This window comes from Brachyhypopomus gauderio, chromosome 6 (genome assembly GCF_052324685.1).
Source record: "Brachyhypopomus gauderio isolate BG-103 chromosome 6, BGAUD_0.2, whole genome shotgun sequence".
Taxonomy (NCBI): domain Eukaryota; kingdom Metazoa; phylum Chordata; class Actinopteri; order Gymnotiformes; family Hypopomidae; genus Brachyhypopomus; species Brachyhypopomus gauderio.
This window is the reverse complement of record NC_135216.1, coordinates 18,691,809-18,705,278: the sequence shown is the minus strand read 5'-3', so window position 1 is coordinate 18,705,278 and position 13,470 is coordinate 18,691,809. Positions and strand designations below refer to the sequence as shown.

General features: G+C 45.1%; 1 protein-coding gene across 1 annotated transcript in view; it reads left to right on the top strand.

The window, feature by feature from the left end:
• Positions 1-8,789, top strand: part of kcnh8 (potassium voltage-gated channel, subfamily H (eag-related), member 8) — a 43,996-nt gene extending 35,207 nt beyond the window's left edge. The window contains exons 12-15 of the mRNA XM_077009344.1: positions 1,283-1,500; positions 1,777-1,889; positions 2,058-2,137; positions 6,888-8,789. Of these exons, the coding sequence (XP_076865459.1) occupies positions 1,283-1,500; positions 1,777-1,889; positions 2,058-2,137; positions 6,888-7,385 (909 nt within the window). The 3' untranslated portion in view covers positions 7,386-8,789. The remainder of the gene's footprint in view (positions 1-1,282; positions 1,501-1,776; positions 1,890-2,057; positions 2,138-6,887) is intronic.
• Positions 8,790-13,470: the final 4,681 nt, after the last annotated feature.

Genomic DNA, 13,470 nt, shown 5'->3' with positions numbered 1-13,470 from the left:
CAATCTACTTGCATTGCTCCACACTGAGTAAGCAAAAACAGGTTTTCAGAATGCGTTCTTCCTTCATTAACGGTAAAAGAACTTGCTCTGGAGCTCTGGTGTGTCCTACATGTGTCCTTGAGACACTTCTACATGCTCACTGGAGTCTACCTGTGCCTGGCTGAATGGATCGCACATAATTAGGAAAGGCACACATATAACTTCTCAGAGTTCATGAAATATTTCAGAGTGATGATCAATCTGTAAGGTCACAAGAATTGTCTGTACACCTGTGAGACAGGACGGTGTCAAGGCACAGAATTCAAATACAAGACCATTTCTGCAATGTTGGAAGTGACGGAGAGCATGGTGGCCCACACCATGTTGGGCAGAGAGTCAGCTTATTATAACCTCCCCTCCAGCCAAACACGGTGGTGGCAGTAACATGCCACCAGGGGGATATTCTGCTACAAGGACAGGTTGACTGTTCAGGTTGGAGGAAAAGACAGATGATTCTACAAGATTCTAGTGCAATCCTGAGTCAAATCCTAAGATCAGAGGCTAGGGTGAAAGGTCACATTTGAACGATGACCCAAAGCACATGACCATGAAAATACAGATGTGTCTTCAGGAGATGTCTGAAGGTCCTGCAGTGACCCACTCAGAGCCCATGGGTGATCCCAGGAGAGCCCATGGGTGATCCCAGGAGATACCTCTGCAAAGAACACTGTTCACTGTTTGAGCCCTTCATCTGTCATACCTGTTCAGGGTTTTTGACCTTTACATGCCACAGAAAACACATTGACATTTAGTGGGATTGCACACTCAAAATCATTCTTAAATAGAATCCATCTCACTTACAGTAAGGGCTATAATACTGTTACACTAGGCCTGGTCTGCTGCTTTATGTAAGAATGTTATATGGTCTATTGTCTTATATATCACTGCTACACAGTCTATTGTCATATACATTTGTCAGTAAACTAGCTTAAAACACAGCATGTATCTGCTGTTACTTTGGGGACCACTGATATATTCTAACGCCCATTACCAAGCTAAACAAACAACACTGACAAAGCCAGACAGAAAAAACAGGTTTATAGTGTTTAATGAAAATATATTAGGGGACCTGCATTGAAATCAACAACGTAATGTAACACGGAGAACTCCAAATGTTAAATAATGACATAAAATAAATGATCATATACAGTCAGAGAGCAGGGTGTTAGCTAAATCCATCCATGTGGTGGTTCTGAAATGGCTCTGTAATTAAATCTCACTTACAAATGTTTCCTCATCATAGATGGAAGGGCGGGGCAACGGAGGAATGATCCAGTGCTATCCACCAATAGCAGAGCCGCAGCTGGAGGCTGAGGACCAGGTACTGTACCTGAGAGCTGGGGATAACAGAAGTGACACCAAACAGCCACTGGGACAGGGGAGCACTCACGGCAATGGAAAGAAGCTTCACTTTCAACAGTCTGAAGTTGGCAAACCTGATCCGTCCAATCTCAGTCCCAGGTACATGTTCCCCAGTGCAGACAGACATTCAGCCCTGCAGCCGCTGCCCTTACCTTCCTAAACGTGCACTTCACTCCTGAGAGTAGTAGGAATACAGTAGAGTGAAGCACATACAAGTATACATGAAGCAGCTCCTGGATTGGTTTCCAGATAAACATGTGCATGTGTATTATAAAGGACCTCCGGTATTGGTTTGCCAATAAATATATGCATGTATATCATAAAATAGCTCCAGGATTGGTTTGCTGATAAAAATGTATGCATGTGTATGTTTAGGGTTGTTGATGGCACAGAAGCTGGTGAAGGGGTGGAGAGTTCCCCAGCCTTCCCCTTCTCTCTTCATCACCAGAACACCAGGGACCCAACCAACATGGCTGCTAGCAAGCCAGGTGTGTGCTCACCAGGAAGAAATTCATTCATACATCTCTCTTGAAATTTTAAACGTGACTACTGTGTAATACAATGCTTACAAATGCTTTATAAATTCTTTATAACCTTTATGAATTCAAAATTTAAATGATTGAATATATTGAATCTATTTGAATGTACTATTCCAGATATCCTGCAGATCAGCACTGCAGAATTAGCTGCTAAAGCTGAAGAAACCAGAGGTCACCTACGACACTTAGACCAAGAGGTACTGTAACACACCTGACTGCCCTCTGCACTGGACTAAGGGTGATGTAACACACCTGACTGCCCTCTGCACTGGACCAAGGGTGATGTAACACACCTAACTGCCCTCTGCACTGGACTAAGGGTGATGTAACACACCTGACTGCCCTCTGCACTGGACTAAGGGTGATGTAACACACCTGATTGCCCTCTGCACTGGACTAAGGGTGATGTAACACACCTGATTGCCCTCTGCACTGGACTAAGGGTGATGTAACACACCTGATTGCCCTCTGCACTGGACTAAGGGTGATGTAACACACCTGATTGCCCTCTGCACTGGACTAAGGGTGATGTAACACACCTGATTGCCCTTTGCACTGGACCAAGGGTGATGTAACACACCTAACTGCCCTCTGCACTGGACCAAGGATGATGTAACACTCCTGATTGTCCTCTGCACTGGACCAAGGGTGATGTAACACTCCTGACATTTATATAAAGTAGCAGATGAGCAGAATCAACTCATGGCACGAAGCACCAGGTCAGTCAAAGCAGGAGTGGACAAGTCAGAATGAGCCACAACAAGGCTTAGATCCCGCATATATATATGTATGTATATATATATATAAATATCTGGCTAGATTTGTTAGTAGTTTATATATATATATATATATATATATATATATATATATATATATATATATATATATATATATATATATATATATATATATAAACTACTAACAAATCTAGCCAGATGTTTTTTAAATATCTCCAATTAAATACCACTGAATGTCTTCATCATTAGTGTTCATGGTCAAACTTGAGTTAAGCCATCTGCATTAATTTTGAGTTGATAACTTGTGTGTAAACTGAAGCTGCATTTCAGGCTCCCGCCCTTGTTTGCCTTCAGATAAATCTGGTCTTCTGCTAATTGTTCAGGAATATCAGCCTCTTCCCAATTATGATACTAGAGCAGAGAAAAAACTCAAGGATCTCTCATCTAAGAATGCATGATGTGCTTAATGGTCTGAGAATAATCATTAGAACACACTGTAAAGTTACACTTTACAGAGGGTAAAAATGACATCCTACCGCTTGTGCATGGTGAACGTTCGACAGATTTAACTATCAGGTGGTTGCAATCACATTCGATTTTTCACAGGTGGCGTTGCAAGAGGAAGTCTTCTTCTGCAGGAGCCTCTCTGTGCTTTCTCTGCCATCTCGTGTCCTTTTCTCCGTCCTCTCCATTTGCCGTGCTCTCTCTCTCTTTCTTGTGCTCTCTGTCTCTCTGTCTGCCTCATTCCCTCTCTCCCTCTGACAGACTGTGTCTCTGCAGGGCTCTATTGTAATTCGTGTTTGGTCCGTTCCACTCAGAGGTGTAGGGCATCTGTCCTGGTGCCCCTTCCTGTCTGATGCTGTGTTCTAATACCTTCTGTTGTCTCTGAAGGCATTATGGATCATTAACCAATCAGACTCATTATTTGTTATTATCACTTTTTGGCATGGCATCCTCTGTGTCTGCCAAACTCATGCTCATTTTAGCTGAGATCACCTGTGCTATGTTCTGGACCAGCACAAATACAGTATGTCCCACAGAGCAGCAGCTGTGAAGGTACAGCATGACGTCTGCTAGATTCCTTCCTGTCATACATTTACAAAATAGCAGCACTTTACATATGAAAGTTAATGTACATACACTACTGTACATAGATCAGTGTAAAAGCACATGTCTAGTGAAGATGTGTGTTGATTGACAATGACTACAGATTCATTTTTAGACTATACTGTACAAGTCATCCACCCTTTTAGACCTGGAAGCCATTATAGCCTCCACAGCCAAAAAGCATAAGAAAAGCTTGTGCATAACTGAAGACTCTGAACATAATGGGAACAGCATCAGAACAGCCCATGTGGTGGTTGGTGCATAGCACAATGCATACGCGTGCAGAGTTTCAGCAAAAAGCGTTTATTATCAGAGATATAGTCAGACAATCCAAAGGACAAAACCAGATTTTTAGCAAAGGCATAAAAACAGAATCCAAAAGCAGCATCAGCACCAGTTTGGATCAGAAACACAGTAGAGCAGGAACAGCCAGTCACAGGTACAAGAGTACAAACCCAAAAGAGACAAAGGAGAAACAAACCAGGTCAGACCATAGAGAGAATCAATCAATCAATCAATCAATCAATCAATCAATCAATCAATCAACAATCTGTATGTTTACTGAAAGATTTGGCAATACTTTGCAATGAAGTGAAGCAAAGTTCAGGTATATATGGAGGTGTCAGAATGACGGACAAGTGTGATTAATAATAAGAGGAGGAGGATCTAGTTAGCTGATGCTGGGATTTCTGGGAGTTGGAGTTTCTGGGCACCGTTAAAAAATACCCAAACACTAAATAATGATACTTTACAGGGAATAACTAAGCAATAATTTGTTTGACCTAAAATGACCTCTAGTGGCTATCAGAGATGGGATAAGAAAAGAAACGCTTTTCTGCCTCCATCAGCATGTGCAATGCTGTTGCTATGGGAAACAGCCAACCGTGACAATTTTAACAGCTGTTAATTTTTCAATTCTGAGTCCACTTTTCCAATTGCTACATACAATTAGCCCAGACAGCACTCTGTGGACCAAACTTTGAATGATTTTGCAATTGCTATTGCATTGAGGAAACAAAATTCTTGCATTCATTTCTCTCACTAAACCTCAACCACCAGCAAAACTGCATTTCTATAGCACAGTTTACAAATGCTTGCATCCTCGAATTTTAAAATGAATACATTCAAGTTCAGAACTAGGGTTACAATCCAAGTGGACACAAAGTCAGAAATACAAGTGCCACAACTCTGTCTGAGTTGGAGAAATGCCTGAATGTTAGAGGGACTTCACTTTCATAATCATCTATGAAACGTGATCATGTGGGACTCCGGTATTTCAATCTGACATCCAAATAGCACATCTACTGTATTGGAGGATGGTGGAGGAGTGTGGGGATGGAGAGGATGGAGGGGGTGGAGGAGTGTAGGGAGTGGAGATGATGGAGGGGGTGGAGGAGTGTAGGGAGTGGAGATGATGGAGGATGGTGGAGGAGTGTAGTGGGTGGAGATGATGGAGGATGGTGGAGGAGTGTAGTGGGTGGAGAGGATGGAGGGGGTGGAGGAGTGTAGTGGGTGGAGAGGATGGAGGGGGTGGAGGAGTGTAGGGAGTGGAGATGATGGAGGGGGTGGAGGAGTGTAGGGAGTGGAGATGATGGAGGGGTGGAGGAGTGTAGGGGTGGAGATGATGGAGGGGGTGGAGGAGTGTGGGGAGTGGAGATGATGGAGGGGGTGGAGGAGTGTGGGGATGGAGAGGATGGAGGGGGTGGAGGAGTGTAGGGAGTGGAGATGATGGAGGGGTGGAGGAGTGTAGTGGGTGGAGAGGATGGAGGGGGTGGAGGAGTGTAGGGAGTGGAGATGATGGAGGGGTGGAGGAGTGTAGTGGGTGGAGAGGATGGAGGGGGTGGGGGAGTGTAGGGGTGGAGATGATGGAGGGGGTGGAGGAGTGTAGGGGTGGAGATGATGGAGGGGGTGGAGGAGTGTGGGGATGGAGAGGATGGAGGGGGTGGAGGAGTGTAGGGAGTGGAGATGATGGAGGGGGTGGAGGAGTGTAGGGGTGGAGATGATGGAGGGGGTGGAGGAGTGTGGGGAGTGGAGATGATGGAGGGGGTGGAGGAGTGTAGTGGGTGGAGAGGATGGAGGGGGTGGGGGAGTGTAGTGGGTGGAGAGGATGGAGGGGGTGGAGGAGTGTGGGGATGGAGAGGATGGAGGAGGTGGAGGAGTGTAGGGAGTGGAGATGATGGAGGGGTGGAGGAGTGTAGGGGTGGAGAGGATGGAGGGGGTGGGGGAATGTAGTGGGTGGAGGTGATAGAGGGGGTGGTGGAGTGTAGTGGGTGGAGAGGATGGAGGTGTGGAGGAGTGTAGGGGTGGAGATGATAGAGGGGTGGAGGAGTGTAGTGGGTGGAGAGGATTGAGGGGTGGAGGAGTGTAATGGGTGGAGAGAATGGAGGGGGTGGAGGAGTGTAGTGGGTGGAGAGGATGGAGGGGTGGAGGAGTGGGAGTGTAGTAGGTGGCGAGGTAGAATGTATTTGTACCCTATACTCTCGGGTTTCTGACATGCACCCATTCACAGAATTATAGAATTTGTTCTACGTATGTTCAATCAATACAACGCCCATAGAGACAAATGTCCAGTCATTTCCAGTGTCTCTGGGTGAATTTACATTGGTAGGTTGAGTTTCTTATTCTGGACCAAAGCAGATAATTGTACTATTTTAGTCCTCGTTTAGTTTGCATTCCACTGACATATTTCAGTAGTCTCCCTGATGAGGTGCCATATGGTTTTGCTGAAGTTCTGTTTTCTCTCTGTCTCATGTTCTATATTTCTCCACCTTCGTTGTGTGCGCCAGTTTTGAAACTGAGAAGAGCACATCAAATAGAAATGGAGTATTTCCAAAGTTAGCCTAACAAAGCGAAACCTAGATTAATACAACAATCTGAACATGAAAGACCATACCAATTCTTGAAACACTGATCTGCAAGGAAACATTGAAGACCAGCCGAACTAAAAAAACGAGGGCTGGGTAAAAAACTAGAGTGTGTGATGAACAGGAGAGAACGGAGCCAGGTGTGACATAGGACTGGATTTAGGGTTAGGGTTCAGGGATTAGGGTTAGGCTTTTTTAAAGCTCGCTGTCTCTGAGTTGTGTGTGTTTATGTGTGGCAGGTGAGCACCCTTGGACAGGAAGTCGCTGAGCTCGGCCGGGTGATGAGGAGCTTGGCCTTCCTTATGGAGACCTTGATGTCCTCCTCACAAACTCCTGGCATCTGCAGTGCAGGACGACCCCCACTGTCCAGCTCTGTTGACAGGGTCACACACAGGATCAATCCCCCTCCTTCACAGGTGAAGATACATCCAGGAGGACTTCAACACATTAATGCACAGAAACTACAGATAGTTTGCCCCTCTGCAGATCCCTGCACCTCCGATATTGCACATCCTGAAGCCCTCCCCAGTTCACTTACGGACCTCTCAGTGAGAGCTTTCCCGCCCCAATCTCCCCTGGTCCAAAGAATCCGGTCCCAGAGCCTGGAAAATCCACTCCCACAGCACAAATATTTTCAACACACTGCTGGAACTCTACCCCATGCTGGACAGCCTTTACTGGGACAAGAGGCAGGCCACACGCCCCTGGGTTGTAGCAATAAAATCTTATACGAATAAGCACCATGTTTACTCCTGGGGAGAGTGCTGAACTCTAAATCAGACTGATCAGTGTGCATGGAGACTCACAGCCAAAGCTGAGGTGCAGGTGTGGTTTTCACTACACATAGCACACTGAATGGAGAAGACTTTTGCTACCAGTTAATAATGATGGATTATTAACGCTGGATTATTATTAATCCCAGGTTAAATTAATTCAGTTTGATTTGTTTCCAACCTAAGCCATATTCTTATCGTAAACACATCCACAAGACATAGCAATCTTTTGAACATCTGACCCTTCTAAAATCTGACCCTAAACAAAATCTATCTTGAAAGAAATCCACTGGAATCCATTGACTGTTGAAGAAACCTTCTGAAAGAGATCTTTGAAGACTCTAACCCTGACCCTTCTGTGAGAGATTTATAATGACCATTCATGTGAGAGAGATATAAAGGTCACTGGAAATGCCTTTGGAAGATGTCTTTACATGCATATAATTCCTGCAAAAAGCTACTGTCCCTACACATTACTGTCCCTGCACGTTACTGCAAAAATTCAGTGATATCTTATGATAAAGATTCATTGAATTGCTTCATGTTTGCAAATAGTTACGTAGACAGAATTGGTTATTGGTTAGCTTCTTTGACCTTAGTATAAGCTCTTTGCTGTCCTGAACTTGTCATAAAACTAAAAGTGCTTGCACATGCAGTCTTATGATGCAACCTCAGGCATGTCATACGCATGATTTACGAGTGCACCTTATTAGCCATCAGTATGTGCAGCACACTGATACACGCAGCTGGAGGAGTCCCTTTGGTTTCTGCCTGTTTACTTATGCATGTATAAAGGGGCTCAGCGCACTGTAGCAGCAAGACACTGAAACACAGTGAGTGAAGATGGAAGAATGAAGGCTGACACTACATCATGTATTTCTCTCCCTGTACTTCTGTTCCTCTAGATGAGAGAAGGAACAAGTATTGAACTGTGTGTGAGTGTGTGTGTGTGTGTGTGTTTGTGCATGGGGGTGCGTCTGTGTGTGTGTGTGTGTGTGTGTTTGTGCATGAGGGTGCGTCTGTGTGTGTGTGTGTGTGTGTGTGTGTGTGTGTGTGTATGTACTTGTGTATGTGTACGTGTGTGTGTGTGTGTGTGTGTGTTTGTGCATGGGGGTGCGTCTCTGTGTGTGTGTGTGTGTGTGTGTGTGTGCATGGGGGTGTGTCTGTGAGTGTGTGTGTGTGTGTGTGCATGGGGGTGCGTCTGTGTGTGTGTGTGTGTGCATGGGGGTGCGTCTGTGTGTGTGTGTGTGTGTGTGTGTGTGTGTGTATGTACGTGTGTATGTGTACGTGTGTGTGTGTGTGTGTGTGTGTGTGTGTCTCTGTGTGCGTGCGTGTGTCTGTGTGCGTGCGTGTGTCTGTGTGCGTTTGTGTGTGTGTGGCTGTCTGTGTGTGTGTGTGTGTGGGGGGGGGGGGGGGGGGGAGCATGGTATATAAGGATCAGACACTGTAACCCATCATTCCTGCATGGACAGTGTCCAGCTGAGATTCAGGACAGAGAAGCTTTTAAAAACAATACTGTTTGGGAGTGTGCTCTGTAGCTATGTTTCTTGGTGGAGGGGTTAGTTGCCAATGGCGATGAGCCACAGCTGCCACACATCTCCTGCTGACTGAGATATTGTCCATCCTCTCTCTCTCTCTCTCTCTTTACCTCACTCATTATCTCTCTCTCTCTCTCTCTTTAACTTGTATTTGCCAACATTTTTATTCTAGATCTGTTGAAAAGTCAGTATAATGCAATAAGATGACAGTATCTTACATTTAAACAGAAGTGCTTGCTGCAACAATGTTGCAATCACACACACACACACACACACACACACACACACACACACACACACACACACACACACACACACACACACACACACGCACACACACACACAGTCTTGTATTTCCAGGTCTGACCATTGTAATGAAAAAGCAGGACTAATAAGCTAATGTGGCTAGAAATTAAATCATGTATTTGATAAATGCTCATTTGCATAATTCTAATTTCATTAATAATAACAGTAGCATTTCTGTCTAACTGCTTTAATTGAAATACCCTTTAATTAAAAAGCCTCTTGGTCAGTAATAGAAAGGCCGAATGTGTTGATGACCCAGGACATTTTATATGTATATGAATGTACTGGAGCAAAAGATGTGCTGTACTGTACGTTAGTACCTCACAGACACAGGGATATTCTGGAATTCCCTGAAAAAGTAGCTTGTGCTGTCTGTGAATATGTGTGTGTGTGTGTGTGTGTGTGTGTGTGTGTGTGTGTGCGTGTGTGTGTGTGTGTGTGTGTGTGTGTGTGTGTGTGTGTGTGTGTGTGTGTGTGCGTATGTATGTGTGTGGTGTGGGGTGTGTGTGTGTGTGTGTGTGTGTGTGTGTGTGTGTGTGTGTGTGTGTGTGTGTGTGTGTGTGTGTGTGTATAGAGGGGGAGGGAAGTTGTTGGTACACTGAATGAAATGTGTGGTGTCTGGTTAAAGAAACAATACAGTGTCATCCCGTATCTCAGACACACTCTCACTGTCTCACCATCTCACTGTCTCACTGTTTCAGTGTTTCTGTCTTTTTGGGTGTATGAGACTTTTTGTCCTGTTGGGAATGGATCGCACTGACTTTGACCATCTTTGATTTATTTGTATATGATGAGAGTAAAGGTCTGTTATTCTAATAAATGACGACTGCGGTTTAATTGAGGTAATGGATCGGCTGCTTTATTTCCCTTTTTTGCACCAAGAGAACTCACTCATTTACTACACCTTATCAGACAGAGCACCTTATCAGACAGAGTGCCTTATCAGACAGAGCACCTTATCAGACAGAGCACCTTATCAGACAGAGCGCCTTATCAGACAGAGGGCCTTATCAGACAGAGCACCTTATCAGACAGAGGGCCTTATCAGACAGAGCACCTTATCAGACAGAGCACCTTATCAGACAGAGCATCTTACCAGAGTGCCTTATCAGACAGAGCACCTTATCAGACAGAGCGCCTTATCAAACTGAGCGCCTTACCAAAGTGCCTTATCAGACAGAGCCTTATCAGACAGTTCCAGTGCATACTCTGTTTATATAATATTGTATATTGTACATCTATATTTTGCTAGTACAACCCACATGGTATGTTGGTAATTCTCCTTTAAACACATCTTTGCCTTCTTTTTTTGGGGAAGGTAGTGCTCTTGAGACTCTTGAGAGCAAATCCATTTGAAAGTTAAATACTCGTGGGGTTCACAATGGAAACCTGGGTGTAGTGTTGCACATCAGATGGCCTTTCACAGCAGGTAAGGACTTTGCCTCTCTCATCCTGTATCTCTCTCTCGTCCTGTCTCTTTCTCTCTCTTGTCCTGTGTGTCTCTCTCATCCTGTATCTCTCTCTCGTGTTTATTTCTCTCTCGTCCTGTGTCTCTCACATCCTGTATCTGGGAGTAACGCGTTGATGGATCTCCATGGTTACAAGTTACTGAAATCTGAAAGAGGAGAGTTATGCAATGGCCAATTATGAAGAGAATGAAGGGAGGTGAGGAGAGTCCAGGATGAGGAGGAGTGTGTATCATTAGTGGGTTTATTTAACGAGGGACCCAACTGCTCTTTAGTCAACAACATCCTTGGACGTGTATAAGACAGGTGTGTGTGTGTGTGTGTGTGTGTGTGTGTGTGTGTGTGTGTGTGTGTGTGTGTGTGTGTGTGTGTGTGTGTGTGTGTGTGTGTGTAAGAAAGACAGTAAAGTGTCCAACCACGTATAATGTTACTGTAAACCGCCAATCATGTGCTGCACGCTGCATTCCCAGATCCTGTATATACACTACTTCCCTCTGAAATGTTGCTTTATGCCAGCTGCAGAGACACATCCCAGTCTCTCTCTCACACATCCCAGTCTCTCTCACACACATCCCAATCTCTCTCACACACATCCCAGTCTCTCTCACACATCCCAATCTCTCTCTCACACATACCAGTCTCTCTCTCACACATTCCAGTCTCTCTCACACACATCCCAGTCTCTCTCACACACATTCCAGTCTCTCTCACACACATCCCAGTCTCTCTCACACACATCCCAGTCTCTCTCTCACACATCCCAGTCTCTCTCTCACACATCCCAGTCTCTCTCACACACATCCCAGTCTCTCTCTCACACATCCCAGTCTTTCTCTCACACATCCCGGTCTCTCTCTCACACATCCCGGTCTCTCTCTCACACATTCCAGTCTCTCTCTCACACATCCCAGTCTCTCTCTCACACATCTCAGTCTCTCTCTCACACATCTTAGTCTCTCTCTCACACATCCCAGTCTCTCTCACACACATCCCAGTCTCTCTCTCACACATTCCAGTCTCTCTCTCACACATCCCAGTCTCTCTCTCACACATCTTAATCTCTCTCTTACACACATCCCAGTCTTTCTCTCACACATCCCAGTCTCTCTATTACACATTTACATTTACATTTACGGCATTTAGCAGACGCTCTTATCCAGAGCGACTTACAAAAGTGCTATGTAGTTGCTTGGAATCTCCAAGGTAGTATAGATAACACACATCCCACACATCCCACACATCCCAGTCTTTCTCTCACACATCCCAGTCTCTCTCACACACATCCCAGTCTCTCTCACACACATCCCAGTCACTCTCTCACACCCATCCCAGTCTCTCTCTTACACACATCCCAGTCACTCTCTCACACATCCCAGTCTCTCTCTTACACACACGCCAGTCTTTCTCTCACACATCCCAGTCTCTCTCACACACATCCTAGTCTCTCTCACACACATCCTAGTCTCTCTCACACACATCCCAGTCTCTCTCTCACACACATTCCAGTCTCTCTCTTAAACACAACCCAGTCTCTTTCTCACATATCCCAGTCTCTCTCTCACACACATTCCAGTCTCTTTCTCACACACAACCCAGTCTCTCTCTCACACACATTCCAGTCTCTCTCTTAAACACAACCCAGTCTCTTTCTCACACATCCCAGTCTCTCTCTCACACACATTGCAGTCTCTCTCTTAAACACAACCCAGTCTCTTTCTCACATATCCCAGCCCGAGAAAGATGATGCTGCAGGGTGAATACATGTAAAATAAAAACATGAGTGCGTGCGTGCATGTGTGTGTGTGTACGTGTGTGCGTGTTGTTCAATAGTGTTATGCACTACTGTCCGATAGTATGACCCAAATAAACTAGCTGTTCATTTCTTCTTCCTCCATTACTAATAATGTAGCTCCTCCATTCAAATTAGCACACACATACACTCACGCACACATAGCAAGCTTGCACAAAAATGCACATTTCAGTGAGTGCAAGCTTTGCCTCACATACACACACACACACACACACACACACACACACACACACACACACACACACACACACAAATAAAAACCCGTATTTCACTCCATACCCAGTACAGTCCAAGCTCAGACCATTGTGGAAAAAATGACAAGTAGCTCAGCGATAGAAGTTTGTGACCACACTTTCTCCAACCTAACATAGGATGACTATAACAAACTTTGCTCAGAATGTTTGGCTGCTGGTGAATGTGATAGCTGAAATGTGTGTGTGTGTGTGTATGCATGCCCTTGAGTGTGTGTGTGTGTATGTGTGCATATGCGTGCCTTTGTGTGTATGTGTGTGTGTGCATATGCTTATGTGTGTGTGTGTGTGTGTGTGTTTGTGTGTGTGTGTGTGTTTGTGTGTGTGTTTGCGTGCCTGTGTGTGCATCTGTGAGAGACAGAATGTGGTATGTTTTGCGTTAATGATACAGGCGGTGATGAATGGCTTGTAAAGCGGGCTTCTCCAGGGAGCCTATCACAGTGCAGAAGGAGTGGAGCGTGAGCCATGATAAGATCAATGGCCTTCAACAGCACAGCTGATCCTGTGGTTCCGCTGGCCCGGAGCTGTCGGATCGCATGAGCTCGCAACGCTGCTCACACCTCAAGAACTGAGAGAGCCCATGTTTCATTCGATGGCCCATCTGATTCAATGAATGATCAATGAACAGAATTTATATAGACACACCAAACTCCTTTTATAAAAATATCACTACACTGT